This window comes from Protopterus annectens, chromosome 8.part0 (assembly GCF_019279795.1).
Source record: "Protopterus annectens isolate FY-2018-M chromosome 8.part0, PAN1.0, whole genome shotgun sequence".
NCBI classification, from domain to species: Eukaryota; Metazoa; Chordata; order Ceratodontiformes; family Protopteridae; genus Protopterus; species Protopterus annectens.
In genome coordinates this window covers 1,365,053,611-1,365,072,238 of record NC_056741.1, presented here as the reverse complement: position 1 = coordinate 1,365,072,238, position 18,628 = coordinate 1,365,053,611, and the positions used below count along the sequence as shown (strand labels likewise).

General features: G+C 42.7%; 1 protein-coding gene across 2 annotated transcripts in view; it reads right to left on the bottom strand.

The window, feature by feature from the left end:
- The window catches only part of HMBS (hydroxymethylbilane synthase), a 378,523-nt gene that overhangs the window by 84,645 nt on the left and 275,250 nt on the right, over nucleotides 1-18,628 (bottom strand). For both annotated transcript variants that reach the window (XM_044080943.1, XM_044080944.1), the window contains exon 12: nucleotides 14,571-14,624. In XM_044080943.1, coding sequence (XP_043936878.1) covers nucleotides 14,571-14,624 — 54 coding nt within the window. The remainder of the gene's footprint in view (nucleotides 1-14,570; nucleotides 14,625-18,628) is intronic.

The window sequence follows — 18,628 nt, the reverse complement described above, 5'->3', positions numbered from 1 at the left end:
ACTAGGGGAGGAGGAAGAATAGATTATGGTGTGGTTAGGATCCCTTGCAGTACAGCAGTGGCAAACCCTGCTCGGGATCTGGAATACAGAGGTAAATTATAATGCTTGGCAAATGTATGCACGGAGGTCCAAGTAGCCGCCTCAATAATGTCCTTGGTTGCCACTCCTCGTAAGAAGGCTGTGGTAGTGGCTGTTGCTCTTGTAGAATGAGGTCGTATGTTCTGTGGAATTGGTTTTCCATGGAAGGAGTAACAGAATCGTATGCAATTTCCTATCCATTTGGAGATTGTCTGTTTGGAAATTGCTTTTCCTTCCCTTCCTGTTGCATAGGCTACAAAAAGCTGGTCAGTTTTCTGTTACTTTTGTTCTGTCCAGGTAGTAGCGTAGCTGTCTGTGTACATCCAAGGTATGCAGCATTCTTTCCCTCTGTTTTGTGGGTTGGGGAAGAAGGTAGGTAGGTGGATTGCCTGGTTTAAGGACACTCTGGATACCACCTTAGGCAGAAATGTAGGATTAGTCCTCATGGACACTCTGTCTTGGTGGAAGATTAGGAAGGGTTGTACTGCCATTAGGGCCTGAAGTTCAGAAACCCTCCTTGCTGAGGTTATTGCCAGTAGGAAAGCAGTTTTCCATGAAAGATGCTGTAGGTCTGCTGTTGCTGCTGGTTCAAAAGGTGCAGTGTCAACTTTTCTAGCACAAAGTTCAAATCCCAAGCTGGCAGTGGTGGTTTCCTAGGAGGTTTTACATTCTTGATCCCTCTGAGGAACTGCCTGAGTAGAGGATGTGAGAAGACAGGTGGATCAAAGCTGTATTCTGCTGAAATAGCTGATGCATGTATCTTGATGGAGGAATAGGACAGGCCTGTATGTAGAAGCTCTGCCAAGTACTCCAGAATGTTAGCCATATCTATATTCGACACATCCTTCCCTCTTTCAGCACTCCAAATGACAAACCTTTTCCATTTCCTGCATAGTTCCTTCTTGTTGAAGGTCTGCGGGCTTCAAGGATAATGTCTTTAACCCTTTGGGAGAGATCTGGAATAGTTGCTGCTATGTGATGTGCCATGCAGTCAGCTGCAACATTTTTAGGTTTGGATGCATGATGCTGTAGTTGTTCTGAGTTAACATCAAAGGCATCAGGGGTATTGACAACATTTTGTCCCGAGACATGCTCCTCAGCAATGGGTACCAGTGTTGTCTTGGCCAGTTTGGAGCTATCAGGATTATCCTTGGACGTTCCTCCTTGATTTTTAGTAATACCTTGTGTATCAAGGGAAGAGGTGGGAATGCATATGCTGTCAGGCCTTTCCAGCTGAAGGAGAGCGAATCCACTTTCGATGCAAGTGGATGGAATGTCCTTGTGCAGAATTTTTTGAGCTGGTGGTTGAGAGGGGAAGCGAATAGATCCATCTGTGGCATTCCCCATTTCTTTGCGATGGTCTTGAAGATGTCCGGTGTAGCATCCATTCGTGAGCATCCGAGGTGGTTCTGCTTAACATGTCTGCTAGAGTGTTCTCCTTTCCCGGTACAAACATTGCCTGTAACTGGATGTTGTAGCTGAGTGCCAGGTTCCAAAGGTCCAAAGTCATTCTGCATAGGGGTATGAATGAGTGCCTCCCTGTTTGTTGATGTACCACATGACTGTGGTGTTGTCTGTCCTTATCATCAAATGGCCTTCTTTGAGAAATGGTCTGAATTTTTGGATTGCCAGTTTTACTGCCAGCATTTCTTTTAGGTTGGTGTGCAGGTGAAGTTGGTCCTGCGTCCACAATCCTTGCACGCATTTGTCCAGCATGTGAGTCCCCCATCCTAGGTCTGAGGCGTCTGTTGTGATGGTTTGGCTTGCTTGATATTTGTGAAAGGGTAAGCCTGGGTTTGACTGGCATGCTTGAGCCCACCATAGGAACTCCTGTTTTAGGCATGGAATTAGTGGAATTTCTGCTTCTAGGCTGTGCCTGTGTTGGGACCATAAATTCTTTAGGTACCACTGTAGTTTTCTCATATGCAGTCTGGCATGTGGAACCAAGATTATGCATGATGCCATGAAGCCCAAGGCCTGCAGAACTTTTCTTGCTGTTAGCTTGCTGTGGTTTGTTAGTGCCAAGAAGTAAAGAGGAGATCTTTTGTTTTTCTGCAGTTAGGAATGCCATTTGTTTTACTGTGTCCAATTCCGCCCAAGAATGTCCTTGTTTGGGATGGAATCAGCCTTGATTTTTGCAAATTGACTGTGTATCCCAGTGCTTGTAGCAAGTAAATGACCCTTTGTAAATCTGTTGTCAGCTTGCTTTTGTTGTCCCCTTGTAGCAGGCAGTCGTCCAGGTATGGATAAATTTGGATTCCCTGTAGTCTGCAGTGGGCGATTACTGATGCCAGGCATTTTGTGAATACTCTGGGCGCAGTAGATAAGCCAAAGGGCAATGCTGAGAATTGATAGTGCTCTGATCCTGCAAGAAATCTGAGGTATCTTCTGCAAATTGGTCGAATGGGGACGTGCAGGTATGCCTCCTTGAGATCTAGAGTTACCAGCCAACACTCCTTGCCCAGCATGGGAAGAAGTTGCTGTAGGGTCAGCATCTTGAATTTTGGGACAATGATGTATGTGTTTAAGGTGGACAGATCGAGAATAGGTCTCCAACTTTTTCCTTTCTTGGAACTAGGAATAGTCTGGAGTAGAATCCTTTGCCTTGTTCTGTTATTGGTACTCTTTCCACAGCTCTCATCTTTGTTAATTGCATTATCTGCTGTAGAGCTTCTGTTTTTGATTTGGAGGTAGGTTTGGCATTCCTCTTTGACTGGTATAGTGTGGAAGTGGAACCGGTAACCTTGGTCTATGGTTTGCAAAATCCACTTGTCTTTTGTGATATAGTGCCAGTTCTTGGAAAATAAGGTTAATTTTCCGCCTAAGGGTGCTGCTATTTGTTCCCTGGTAGGCGGAGTTAGAATCAAGTCACTGTGATTGCCCTGTTGTAGTGGTAGTGGCTGTGCCTGTGGCTCTGTTATTACCTTGCCACTGTCGTCCTCTGTAAGCACCCCCTCTGGATTGATTTCTGCCTCTGGAACGTCTATTCCTGCCCCTTTGGGATCTTGTGGAGTCAGGAAAGGACCAATTTTTGGCAGGCTAGTTCCTGCTAAACCTTGGGGGCTGAACCTGCAAGAAATCTTTAACCGTTTGTACAGATTTTGCCTTTTCTTCCATTTTCTTCATTACCTGCTGGGCAGGTGTACCAAACAAACTGGTCTTATCCATAGGAGCATCTAATAACTTAGCTTTAACATGATCCGGTAAAACTTGTTCCTTCAGCCATGCATGTCTTCTTATCACTGTGCCAGTCATGGCTGATCTAAATGAAGCCTCCAGTGCATCATAGCCACATTTTAAGGAATGGTTACTAACCTGTTGTATGTTATTTACCATTTCTAATAGATTTTCTTATCTATAGAGTCATCAGAGGATAGCTTTTAGTTAACTGATCAAGCATAAACTCTTGGTATTGTATCATGTGAAACTGACAGTTTAAAGCTCTAGCTGAGAGAGTAGCAGAGGTGTAAACCTTTTTGCCCCATCTGTCTAAAGACCTGGCTTCCCTTTCAGAAGGAATAGGGTTTTGCTGTGGTTGAGGCTACTGCCTTAGGGCCCTGGGATATAGTTTCGGGTCTGCAAGAGGGGCCTTGTATAGGTGATGATGAGTGTCTGGCACCCTGTAAAATCTATCTGGTTTGGCAGGTGCTGGAGGTAAAGAATCTGGTGCAGTGCAACCATCATTAAATGCATCGTCCACAACAGAGAGGACAGGAGGTATAGCTAAGGGCCTGTGTTGTGGTAGGTGCAGAAAAGTCCTAAGTCTTTTTCTGGAGTCTGAAAATCCTGTTCCTGCCATTGGAATTGTTCTCTCATGGCATGTAAGGTTTCCCCAAAGGAGAATTCTTCTGGTGGGGAAGCAGCTGGAATGGATTCTTCAGCATCTGAGTCCTCAAAATTGGAGAAAGGAGCCTCTGGCTGGTCTGTAATATCTGAGTCTTCCGCAGAATCATCAGAGGACACAGGCTCAGGGGCTCTGCTCTAGGTCTCTTTTCTGGGGGCTGAGAGGCCCTGTCTGGGTGAGATTGAGATCCCCTAATTAAGGATATTAAATCTTCTGCCAGAGTAAGCATTTGTGACCTAGAAGTGGGCCTGGTTGAGGGGGGTTTAACAGGCACTGACTTAGTAGATTTGGCTGCTTTAGCCCTGGCGAAGGCCTTAATAGACATGGCTGCAGGAGGCCTAGCAGCACCACGTGCTGGGGTAGAGACATCCAAAGGGATGGTGTCTGATAAGTCACTAGTAACCACTGTAGTAGGTAAAATTTCTGAGGCCGATTCAAGTAAGGTAACCGGAACCTCAGTAGAAGTCATTGATTCGGCTGTACTCTGATCAGTTTTCTCGGTTTCGGCGAAACCGAGACACTCGCGATTTGCTTAACCATGGTTTCGGCGAAACCCCGGACCGCCAGTCTCGGTCTTTCTTTGCGCTTTTTAAGAATTTGGGTAGTCGGCGGATCCGCCGGCATAATGGACGCAAATTCAGAGCCGAAAAACTGTTCAGCAAACTCCGACCGACGTCTAAGCGTTCGTCGGTTGAAAGAAGCACAGGCCGAACAGGCTGCTACGTCGTGGTCTGGGCCTAAACAAGGCAAAGAGTAAGAGTGGAAATCTTTATGAGGTATTTGTTTCCCACAAGTTAAACAGTTATTGACTTTTTCTGACATCGGCTGAGGCAAGAAAGAGTCCCCAACGGGGTACTTAGCTTTTAGAAGCCTTCGAAGGAGTATTCAGTAGTAGTAATCTCTGGATCTGACCGACCGGCACTTGCGAACAGCTTCTGCTTCGGGCGCTGCGCGGCAAGAAAGACTGAAGAAAATGGCGTCGGCTGATGCCTTTATACCCGAAGACCAGCAGAGATGACGTCGGGTGAAGTGCGACATCAGCCGAAGCCGGACCCGGACTTTGGAATCCGGCCGACCAAAGGGCTGCCTGACGACAGGACAACCCAGTTGTTATGACTGCAGATGCATCCATGAAGGACATCATGTTTGCAGAAAGAGTGAATCATGCTTGAGAGTGCTCACCAAGGTGATGGACATTTAGTATTCCAGGGAGTGGGGCACACAGGGGGTGCACATGCTCTGACGTACCCCACTCTAGTACCACCAATGGAAGTTGCAACCTAAGTATACAGGAGAGACAACAACCTAATACTAATTAAGTCAAAGGCAAGAAACTGCAACAGTATTTTAACTCAACTATCTAACTGTGGATAGATAACATGATATTAAGATTGATAACACGATACAAGATGAACAACGTAAAAGTACATTCCATGAAAAGACACAGTCCTGTGGTATACTAAAGCACAGGGCCACAAGAAACTAGTCAAATGATCAAAAAGGGTTTTAAAATGCATAGCCACATACACTTTTAAGTAGTTTTTTGCAGGCAGTGTACAGCTGGTAATACCAAGCAATGTGCAGGGAAGTGACCTGTCATTACAGTAATGAGTTGGAAGCTTCCAGCAAAGTAGTACTGACTAAATTGGAATTATAGAAAACTAACACTGAGCTTAGCTGAGTAGTGACACTTGTGAATCAGCAACAGACTGCTAGCAATTTAACTAATATATGCAGTGTAACCAGAGCTGCTTCACAGCAATTCTAGCAAAATAGTAATTGCTATTAGACATTTAAGTACTTTGATCTATAGAGAAACTATGTCTACCATTGAAATCTGTATTTACATTTAAACCATTACAGCATATTCTGAAATAATACTATTTTCATCTATGAAGTATTGACATGACCACAAATGCAAGTTTGTGTTACATAGCTTTTATCAATTGCTGGTCTGAAATTTGCCGAAATCCCTAAAAATGCAGTGCTAGCCTTTAAAAGACTACAGTTAATTTTAAATGTCCATAGAAAGTAACTATTCAAAAGTCTTTTTGGAGAGATAGTTCTCTATCCAGTTATGCACTGGTGGACTTGTGGATGATCTCTACACTCCACCAAAAAAGTAATAATACTTTTTAATATTTTGGGGAAAATGCTCACCAGGACTCTACCAAAGAATGAAGACATGCCAGCTCAACATTCTTGGTCAATAAACATAAATAGATAAACTGGCAAACCAATATATCTAGTCCTAAATAATGCTCCTGAGCTTATGTGATGTGAGCGAACATGACAGTAAGACAGCTGCATCTTTACAGGAACTGCTCATACATTGACAGCAGCATTATGACATGCAATACAAAACAAATGAGCCCCTAGCAAACAACACTTAGATCCTATTGCATAAGCTATAATTGAGCCATTTGGTATAAACTCCACTCATTCAGACAGTCAGGAACACCATGAACAAGCGAAAACCAGAGAATGAAAATTGGTTTGTGGCTACTAATCAGCTTTTGGGGATTTTCCATTCAGGTATTAGCAAGCGATTTACCACACAGCAGTGGGCCAGTGGCAACAAGAAGGAGCACCCAGTCTGCTTGGGCAGTTGGCCGAAATGTAAATCATGATTTGGTAAAGCAGTAGTGTTTTTGAGTATGTATAGGTGCACCAAATAGTAAGAGAGAGTGCTTCTAGTTCTCCTCCATGACAGTAAAAACTGTTTTCAGATGGTGCGCTTTATGACCCTGTAGTTTGACTTGTTCTAGAAAATAAATGTATTAACCACTGATTTGTTTTGAGTGTATGAGTGGAAATTAAAGGATGGGGTGGAACTAATGCGAGGAAACAGTTTTCAAAATACCTCTGAAGTTATTAACATTAAAAAGCACAGCAGGGGTCCAGAAGGAGGAGCAATGTATGTTGTGCTATAGCAGGTCTTTAAATAGGAGCTATTTTGTAGTTACTTTTAAGAATTATTTGTTGCATAATGTTTAGTCAACTGATTGATACATTGTGCACCATGAATCGATAATTCCAAGTTTTTAATGATCGAGTTATTGTAAATCTAGTTGGTGCATGAAAAAAGAAAGACAAAATCTTCATCTGAGATGTATTTTAGTACCCGGCACCTTTATTTATTTTCTGTTGCCGCAACTCGCTCCGTTGTGAATAGGAAGTGAAAATAACTACTCAAGCTGTTGCACCCAAGTTGCATCATGGAATTCGGCTGATCTTATCTGTTTCCATGTGATTTTTTATTCATTAAACGTTAATGATGGAAACTAATCCAGTGGGTAACAATTCCTCAGTACTATGCATAAGGAGAGGGAGAAGAGTATTCTACGGAGTTGCTAAGTGGCATATGCTTCCTATGGGCCATTGTGCTGAAGTTCTAACCTTATTTTTTGTCGTGAGTGTTCTGCTTCCTTTTTAGTCTCGTGTTGTTGCTGATATTTTTTGTGCTACTGTGGGAGGGGCGTTTTCTTGTTGTCACTGCAGATGTTACTCTGTGTAAGACTTTCTGTGCTTTCATTCAAGCTAGTAAAACATTGTTGTTAATAAAGTGACTGCTCCCAACGAAGGCCTGTTTGCTGAGAGAAAGCAGTCTGACAGATCAACACTGTAACCAAGCTGTCACTTGTTGCATATTGGATCGTTTTTCACCTCGTTTCCTTTTGAAACTGGGAATGGTTTCTGTTTGCAACAAGTTTTTGCTTGCTGTAGGTGTTACTCAATTCTGGAACTCTCTTTCTAGTACTGGAGTTTCCAAGTCGCTGTAGTAACGCATGGTGGGCAGCATGTTGGAACTAAATCAAAACAACAGGTATCTATAAAACTTGTCTAGGTGTTTCTCACCAAACAGGGACACATTTTAATATACTGGTACAGTTATTAGTCAGAGAAGCTGTCGGAATAAAGATTAATAACTTCTATTTTCATTATTAAGTGTAATTCACCACTGTTTCTCCACAAATTGTCAGTTGTAAGAGGGTCAAAGTAAACGTTTAAGCCAGAATTAGGGACAGTCGATAGGTATGTTGGAAAGTTGAATGTGCTACCTTGTTTAATTGTAATCTTTTAGGCTGGAGTGACGACTTTGAATATTTTTATTGATAGTCCATCTCACCACACACACACACACACACCAAATGAAAATATATACGTACATTCCCGGTTTCTGCTGCTTGCAGAGAGCAGACTAAGCAGACCCACAGCCCGTTCAGCTCACAAAACAAAAATATATCTGAAAATATTCAGTCTGCCTGCCTTGTCCATTCAGCTCACAAAACGAAAATATATCCATTCCTGGTTCTCACTTGCAGAGAGCAGTCCACAGCCTTGCCAGGATTTTGAAAACTTGAGCGCCCAGCCGAAAATGCATGTGAGGGCTCAATTTTGATAGGTAGTAGCCCCGACGGCACTGACGTCATCGCGCATATGATGACGTCAGTTGCAAATGCGAAAAAAGTAAACAAACTGGGGAAAAAATCGGAAATGAAGGGGTGCCACTCGGGAAACGTGGCACCCCACTTTTGAACCCCAAAACTCGGTAAAAAACAAGTAATTCGGTACAGTTGGGAGGTCTGTTTGCAAGAGATACTGCCTAACAGAAACCAGCTGATGCCTCGTGTGAGCTGAGAGGAGCCAATCATCCAGGTATGGAAAGAACTGAATTCCCTGAAGCCTCAGGTGAGCCGCTATGACTACCAAGCATTTGATAAACACCCTGGGGCTGTATTGAGTCCAAATGGTAAGGCTCTGAACTGAAAATGATCGGCACTGATAGGGAAGTGGAGGTGCCTCCTGGAGCGCTTATCTATCTTGATATGATAGTAAGCGTCATGGAGGTCTATGCAGCACATACATTTGTCCTTCTGCAGCAGTGGCAGGATGGACCGAACAGTGACCATCCGGAACTTTGACTTCTTGACTGACAAATTCAGTCTGCTAAGGTCCAAAATCATTTGCAGATCTCTAGTCTTTTTGGTACCAAAAAAAGCAACAATAAGTTCCAGGTACTCTTTGTCCTGTTGGGACATCCTGGATGGCTCTTTTTTCTAGAAGTGCCAAAACTTCTCTTTAGGCTAGTCCTCTCTGTCTGGGTGGCACGTCAAGGAGAGCCTTCTTGGAAACTGGAGTAGGTTGTGAAAGGGGAATGTAAGAGACGCTTTGAAGGGTTCCGCGAACTCACATAACCACATCCAGGCATGACGCCTCATGGCAATGCCTGTGCCAGCTGCTCAAGAAGTATCCTCCACTACATTGCAGATCAACCTCATTGATGAATTGTTAATAGACGAAAAAGTGTTGAACTTGAGAGATACCTTCTTGAGGTCCTTCGCCGGCATCAACTCTGAAAGAGATTTGGTCAGTTCAGAGACCAGATCTCTTTAGAGGCACGTAAAATGTGCCAAGTAATTTAGGGGTCTCAGGCCAAAGGTAGTTGAATCGTAAATGAACTTCCCGTGTCTGTCAATCGTCTGAGACTCTCGGGTCGGGGGATGGACACTGGAGGTCTGTTCAGTCAGCAGCAAACATGATAGCATCGAGTGCCACTGAATTGCTCCAGTGCGATCTGTCTGTGGGTGGCTCAAAAACTTATCCGCTTTCTTAGGAACCGGTTCCACAGTGTCAGATTCCTTCCACGCCTTGCATGTGATGAGATGAATAAGCTCGTCTGCAGGGGAGACCCAGAAAGTAGATGGGCCTATCCCAAAAGCCTTCAGGAACACAGATTCCTCCGAAGATGGTGACTGGGGAGACCATTCACCTTTCTGCTTTAACAGCTCCAGAATGTCCTCGAAGGAGACGTCATCTGGTGGAGATCTGGGGACCCATCCGCTTCATCAAAAATCGGTGTCCTCCTTAAGGGAGTCCAAGTGCCTCCTCTTGCACCTTCTCTTCCGAGGTGGCTCTTCTGTAAGGGGTTCAGGAAAGGACTCAGAAGAGAGGAGAAACCCTGGGGTTCTTCATGCCTGAAGGCTATCTAGGGAGGGCTGACCTTGGACAGGAAGTATGGGCTTAGGACACCTGATTGTGATGGGCTGGGAAGTTCTTGAAGGGGGTTGGATGCTGCTCCAGACTTGGAGAAGGCTAACTCTGCTACCTGAAACACCGAACACAAGGAAACCTTGTCCCTGTCCCCTGTAGCTACAAGGGAAGAGGGAGCAGAGCTCCCAGGGACCAAGTGCTGACCTCTCGAAGCACAGACCTGGTCTGATCCAAAACCATAGGGACAGAGCCAGTCAGGGACCCTAGAAGAACCAGGAAAACTGACATTCCTGGATCCACCAACACCTCCTTAGGGGAAACCGGGACCTGGGATTCCAAAACCGAATGCCAAAAGGCCCATCTCTCTCTCTGGGTGCTAAGGCAACTGCTCATCATCCTCTCCATATCAGAAGGCATGATGCTCCTGGAGGATCTGGGTGGATTTAGATGGGGAAGCCAGCTTGGATCCCATCACCACCCTATGGCGTTCCTGATATGGGGAATGACTCCTATGCTTGGGATTCAAAAACTTTGGATCCCAAGAAGATCCAACTGGGGAGCCCTGAATAACTAATTTCTGATCTGATGAACATGTCAGATCCGAACCTGGTAGATCGGTTTGCCTTGGATCCAGGGGAGCTGAAGGATCCGAGGAAATGGAGGTAGGATCGGAGGGTCTCTGATCTGAGGAGACGACCCCACCAGATAATGGATCTTGAACCTTTGGATCCAAACTGTCGAGGACGACTTTGGATCTGAGGAACTGCTATCAGGGTGTCTTGGCCGTTTTTGAGAAGCCAAAGGAGTAGCACCTGGGGTGGCACAGAAGGCTTTCCTCTCAGAGTCCTTGTGGCCACTAGAGGAGGGAGATCCCAAAACAAAGGGATCCACTTGCACCATGCCCTTCAGCAACAGTTTATTTCGGCGATCTGCCAACAACAGATGACTGAATGCACTGCACACTGAGCATTCAGCCTCGAGATGGTCGGGTCCCAGACAATAAACACACTTCTTGTGGGTGTCAGAATTAGGCATCTTAAGTCCACAAAAAGAACATCTTTTAAATCCGGTAGGTTTGCCTCTCTCTGATGTAGTCCTACCACCAAGCACACACACACAAAGGCACAGAGAAACCAATCCTGCTACTAAACTACCAACACAACCCTTAATCAACAGGGATCAACTCTGTGCCAAGACACACAACTGAAAAACAAATTCAAGTAAATCACAGAAAGAAACCCCAAGAGCCCTAAAAAAAACTATGCTAAAAGGAAGGGAACTGCTGAAAGCAGAAGGAGAATAACAGGAAAAGGTGCCAAGCAACAAAAAGGAAGGAAGGGCAAGAAAAGACACAAGCTTAAAATTGTACGAGACCTAAAAAAGGGAGGGGAGGAAGAGAAAAGCTAAACTACCTAGTCAAACCAAAAAAATATCACTTAACTGTAAGAAACACAGGAAATCCTCTAATCAACAATGCGAGCCAGGAATCACGTCTGTAGCAAAACGCAGCAAATGAGATCGAAGGGTTAGAAGGTAGAAAGGGATTATGGGAGATGAGAGGAGCTCGAGCCTTGAATCTGTTCTGTAAAGTGCTGGATCAAATCCAAGACCCAGATGTGATGAATAATGAAATGGATAACATCAGATCAGCAGGGTAAGAACATATTCCCAGACCCCCCCTACCACTGTCTAGTATAGAAAACAGACTAAAGGCTGAAAAACAATCCTGTAAAAGCATCTACTCTTACAGACTGCAACTATTCATGTATAAAAAACATCTTTGTTTACTGGGAAATTCCACTTGGGAGGACTGGGGAGAAAAGCACCTCATTTAACATCAGTTCTGACACCCTCTCACACTCACTCTCTCTCTCTATATATACATATATATATATATATATATATATATATATATATATATGTGTGTGTGTGTGTGTGTGTATACATAACGAAATTAAAAAAAAAAAAAAACAAGGATCAATGTTTACACAGTCAACCACAAAAAGTTGACACTGCAACCACTGACACACTATTAATGCATGGGCCGAGCAACAATTTCAGCATAAGCAAAACTTAAAAAAAATAAATAAAATATCATTTTTTGCAGGGGAGCACCCCCCTCACATGGGATTTCTTCCTTACACCCCCCCCGAAATGAAATATACTTGGTCCATGGTTGCACTTTCTGTGGAGAAAAAGGAAAATTCCTGATGTACATTACAGCTGAACTTTTTTTTTTGTCAGTTTTGTGTCTCAATCTACTGTGACGGAGACCATCTTACATATATCCGTGTGTGTGTGTGTGTATAAACACATACACATATATAGCTATACATATAAAGAAAGAGATACAAATACACAAAACAACCTACTCCTAAAGTGATCCCAGCGATATACTAATTACAATTCAATAGAGTGGTGTTTTATCTTTGTGATTGTCTTATTTAGTTGTTTTGTTATATATATAAAATGTGTGCGAGTTTCAATATACAATGAGATGAAAGTGCTCAACCTTTTTTATTAAAGAGTTTCTATCCAGTATTTTGCTGTTTCCTTGGTGGTGGCCTCGCGTACCCACTATTTCTTTGGTTTACAGGTCCTAATTCATGCTAACCCTAAAGTCTGACCCTGAACCTAACCCTAATCCTGCACCTTACAAAAAAACTTCCTGTAACAGTACCACTATTTATACAAATTTGGTCTGAATGCAGTGGTAGGATTCTGATTGTTGGACTGCAAAAGGAAACTGTTCAATGTTTTGCACTTTTGGTACGTTGTCTTTTTCAGAAATGCAACCACTGATCAGTGTGTTGGATGCTTTTGCACTACATGTTAGTGATATAAATTGCAAAAGAACACGAAGTGCTTTATATAAGCACCAGTTAGAACATAAAGGAGCACTTTTTATTTATATAAGGATAGACAGGGTATTAGGTGATAATTTGACTAGGTTACAAAAACATAAAATATTAGACCAAAAAGAGAAGATGTGGATGTTGAAATTGGGCGCTTTATATAAACCAGGGTTGAATGAAAACTTATGATATATAATGGTTTCCATTAGACAATTTTCAGTGTTCTTGTATATTTCTTGTAAAAAATATATACATTTAGTTTGTTAATGTATTAGTTTAGCTGAATTATGTTGCTTGAGTAGTAAAATGTGTGTGTATATATATTTATACACATATTATTAGATGTTATGTTTCTTTAAATGGGCGTTTGAAATGTAAATAAATGTACTGCATGTAGATCCGGGTACTGGGAACACTGAGGACGCCTATTGGGCGAAACCGGTCTGTAGTACCAAGGAGTTGTGGCAGTCCGAAGCCACCATGACGGAGGAACAATAAAATTGGATTTAAAAGAATTGCTGTTTGCATTTTTGGGCAATTGTTGCTTGGGCGCACACTATACTAACGAGTGCTGGAGTTAGTTGAGTTATATTATATATATATATAAATATATATATATATATATATATATATATATATACATATACATATATATATATACATATATATATATATATATATATATATACATATATATATATATATATATATATATATATATATATATATATATATATATAAAAAAAGACACACATATATACACACACACACACACACACACACACACACACACACACACACATTACCTAGAAGTTTTTTTTCTGTGTGAAATTGCGAAACAGTGGGGAATCGTCGAATTTACCCATGCTCCACTGAAGTGTAAATTCAGAGTTGGTGAGTATATATATATATATATATATATATATATATATATATATATATATATATATATAAATATAAAATAAGCAGGGGGGCAAGGGGGGCTTGCCTCCTGAAAAAAAAAATTTACTTTGTTTTTTTTCTTTTTTATTTGCGATTTTGGAATCGAGCAGTTCTGTTCAATAAGCTGCAGATCAACTACTTATTAAAAATGTTTTTAATGTGATACTAAGTATTAGAAGATAATGTAGATATTTGTCTAGTTTATTGAATTATGGAAATTCTACAGCTTGATATTTACTTTTTAATGATAAAAATGTGATGCTAACCCACCCTGTCATTTCTGTTGATGTTCTGGACTGGAGTTATTCTGATGCTATTCTATTGATGTTCAGAATTCTGAGCCAGTACAATATGTAAGTGATGCACAGAGCTGTACTCAAAAACATGTGACAATTTCTCTGCTAACATGAGTAACTGGATCAAGCACACACAGCAAATGTTTTCACATGCAATATTTACAATCTCATCTCATAATAAGAAAATGATTTTTCAGCAGTCACTATCAGTGTTTAATCTCGTTTCTGAGCAGTATCTCACAATCCTAATATGAGCAGTATCCTACAATTCTAACAGAAGAGAAGTTGTATGTTGTTTGGTATGCACGTTTTATGCTAGTTATTTGTCCAGATTTTGAGCCAGACATACCTACTTTTCAACAGCCTTGGTAGAATTTTCATTCTGCAGGTTGAGAAATATTCTGTGTAGGGACTTGTGGGGCTTTGCCTCCCACAAAAAAGAAAGATTAATGCAGCTTTCACGCAAATATAGTTTGGTCCATCTCACACACATTTCTTTGAGTCAGATGCCAGATAAACACTGATAGCAAGTTAAATGCTCAGACAAGAATAGCCTTTTACCTGTGAGTCTTTAATCAATGTGTGAACTGCAACAGGCACACTGCAGCCTCCTTCCTACACGGAAAAAAGATGAAAGATGCTTGTTACTATCTCAGGAAAGTGATTTACATTAGAAAGGAAAAAGAAAAACAGAATACATGCATAACACAGATTTTATTTATCCAAGATCTGTAATAACCAACTTCTTAAAGTTTTAAAAGAAATATGCTTTTCCTCTCAAATCATGGTAGACATCTGAAAGCTGCACTGCAACTCTATAAAATGTTTCTATAGAAAAATATATGTGTAGCACACAATGAAAAATATTCCAGTGTAACGTGATAAACAGAAAGTACAGTTTTGTACCTACCGTAAATGTAGATGTTCGAGTGTACACCCTGCTGCAGTCATCACACTTGGGTTATCCTGTCGTCAGGCTGTCCCGCAGTCGGCCGGAATTCCAAAGTCTTGGTCCGGTGTCGGTTGCTGTCACTTCTTCCCTGACGTCAGTGCGCCAGGGGTATATATAATGCATCCGACGCCATTTTCTTCAGTTTTTCTTGCCCCAGATGTCAGGTGCCCCCAAAAAGGTGGTCAGTAATTAGTACCAATTTATGAAGTTTTAGCACAAACACAAAATCCTTCTAGCTATAAGCAAATACTTCAGGACGGTTTTGTAGAGATTTAGCCAGTTAGATCAGAGGGGATGGAGGGGGGATAACCAGGACTGCAGCAGGGTGTACACTCGAACATCTACATTTATGGTAGGTACAAAACTGTACTATGTACATCGTGTTACCCTGCTGCAGTCATCACACTTGGGTAGAATCCCAAAGCTAAGGATGGGTGGAGGATTCATAGAGGGTTAGAGGAGGCTAGAAGGCCATGCAGAACTGCAGTGGCGAAGCCAGCTCTAGTCTTAGAGTAAAGTGGTAAGTGGTAGTGTTTGGTAAAGGTGTGTACTGAACTCCAAGTTGCAGCTTCCAAAATCTCCTTGGTTGGAACCCCCCTGAGGAAGGCTGTAGATGTAGCTGTTGCCCTGGCAGAGTGGGGCCTAATGATAGCAGGAAAGTACAGTTTTGTACCTACCATAAATGTAGATGTCCGAACTGGATAGCATCTGCAGTCATAACAAATGGTTTGTCCTGTCGTCAGGCAGCCCTTCGGTCGGCCGGATTCCAAAGTCTGGGTCCGGCTTCGGCTGATGTCGCACTTCACCCGACGTCATCTCTGCTGGTCTTCGGGTATAAAGGCATCAGCCGACGCCATTTTCCTCAGTGTTTCTTGCCCCAGATGCCAGTTGCCCTCTTGGAAGGCTAAATTTTGGATAAATGCCAATGTTTCCAAAAAGGTAGAAGGCAAACACAAAAAATAAGCATATATGTACATATATACAAACAAATACACCATAAGAGACTCCCCCCCCAGCTAGCTATTAGGAGGGTAAATACCCTAGGAGTACCACAGAGGGGAAGGAGGGAGGTAATCCTGACTGCAGATGCTATCCAGTTCGGACATCTACATTTATGGTAGGTACAAAACTGTACTATGTCCTTCATGGATGCATCTGCAGTCATAACAAATGGGTAGAATACCATAGCCAAACTAGGGGTGGAGGAAGAAAAATTATGGTGTAGTTAGGATCCCTTGCAGTACAGCAGTGGCAAACCCTGCTCGGGATCTAGAGTATAGAGGTAAATTATAATGCTTGGCAAATGTATGCACGGAGGTCCAAGTAGCCTCAATAATGTCCTTGGTTGCCACTCCTCGTAAGAAAGCTGTGGTAGTGGATGTAGCCCTTGTAGAATGAGGTCTTATGTTCTGTGGAATTGGTTTTCCATGGTAGGAGTAACAGAATCTTATGCAATTTCCTATCCATTTGGAGATTGTCTGTTTGGAAATTGCTTTTCCTTCCCTTCCTGTTGCATAGGCTACTAAAAGCTGGTCAGTTTTTCTGTTACTTTGGTTCTGTCCAGGTAGTAGCGTAACTGTCTATGTACATCCAAGGTATGCAGCATTCTTTCCCCCCTGTTTTGTGGATTGGGGAAGAAGGTAGGTAGGTGGATTGCCTGGTTTAAAGACACTCTGGATACCACCTTAGGCATAAAAGTAGGATTAGTTCTCATGGACACCCTATCTTGATGGAAGATTAGGAAGGGTTGCACTGCCATTAAGGCCTGTAGTTCGAAACCCTCCTTGCTGAGGTAATTGCCAGTAGGAAAGCAGTTTTCCATGACAGGTGTTGCAGATCTGCTGTTGCTGCTGGTTCAAACGGAGGAGTGTCAACTTTTCTAGCACAAAGTTCAAGTCCCATGCTGGTAATGGTGGTTTCCTAGGAGGTTTTACATTCTTGATCCCTCTGAGGAACTGCCTGAGTAGAGGATGCGAAAAGACAGGTGGAGCGAAGCTGTATTCTGCTGAAATAGCTGATGCATGTATCTTGATGGAGGAATAGGACAGGCCTGTATGTAGAAGCTCTGCCAAGTACTCCAGAATGTTAGCAATATCTATGTTCGACACATCTTTTCCTCTTTCAGTACTCCAAATGACAAACCTTTTCCATTTTCCTGCATAGTTCCTTCTTGTTGAAGGTCTGCAGGCCTCAAGGATAATGACTTTAACCCTTTGGGAAAGGTCTGGGTTAGTTGCTGCTATGTGATGTTCCAGGCAGTCAGTTGCAAGGTTTTTAGGTTTGGATGCATGATGTTGTAGTTGTTCTGAGTTAACATCAAAGGCATCAGGGGTATTGACCACATTCTCTCCCGAGACATGCTCCTCAGCAATGGGTACCAGTGTTGTCTTGGCCAATTCGGAGCTATCAGGATTATTCTTGGACGTTCCTCTTTGATTTTCAGTAGCACCTTGTGCATCAAGGGTAGAGGTGGAAATGCATATGCTGTCAGGCCTTTCCAGCTGAAGGATAGAGAGTCCACCTTCCATGCAAGTGGGTGGAATGTCCTTGTGCAGAATTTTTTGAGCTGGTGATTGAGTGGGGAAGCGAATAGATCTATTTGTGGCATTCCCCATTTCTTTGTGATGGCCTTGAAGATGTCCGGGTGTAGCATCCATTCGTGAGCATCCGAGGTGGTTCTGCTTAACATGTCTGCTAGGGTGTTCTCTTTTCCTGGCACAAATATTGCCTGTAACTGGATGTTGTAGCTGAGAGCCAGATTCCAAAGGTCCAAAGTCATTCTGCATAGGGGGTATGAATGAGTGCCTCCCTGTTTGTTGATGTACCACATGACTGTGGTGTTGTCTGTCCTTATCATCAAATGGCCTTCTTTGAGGAATGGTCTGAATTTTGGATTGCCAGTTTTACTGCCAGCATTTCTTTTGGTTTATGTGCAGGTGCAGCTGGTCTTGAGTCCACAATCCTTGTATGCATTTGTCCAGCATGTGCGCCCCATCCTAGGTCTGAGGCGTCCGTTGTGATGGTTTGGCTTGCTCGAAAGTTGTGGAAGGGTAAGCCTGGGTTTGACTGGCATGCTTGAGCCCACCATAGGAACTCGTGTTTTAGGCATGGGATTAGTGGGATTTCTGTTTCTAAGCTGTGCCTGTGCTGAGACCATAAATTCTTTAGGTACCACTGTAGCTTTCTCATATGCAGTCTGGCATGTGGGACCAAGATTATGCATGATGCCATGAAGCCCAAGGCCTGCAGAACTTTTCTTGCTGTTAGTTTGTTCTGCTTTGTTAATGCCAAGAAGTAAAGAGGCAGTCCTTTTTGTTTTTCTGCAGCTAGGAATGCCACCTCTTTTACTGTGTCCAATTCCGCCCAAGAATGTTCTTGTTTGGGATGGTATCAGCCTTGACTTTTGTAAATTGACTGTGTATCCCAGGGCTTGTAGCAAGTAAATGACCCTTTGTAAATCTGTTGTCAGCTTGCTTTTGTTGTCCGCTTGTAACAGGCAGTCGTCCAGGTATGGATAAATTTGGATTCCTGTAGTCTGCAGTGAGCGATTACTGATGCCAGGCATTTTGTGAATACTCTGGGCGCAGTAGATAAGCCAAAGGGCAATGCTGAGAATTGATAATGCTCTGATCCTGCAAGAAATCTGAGGTATCTTCTGCAATTTTGT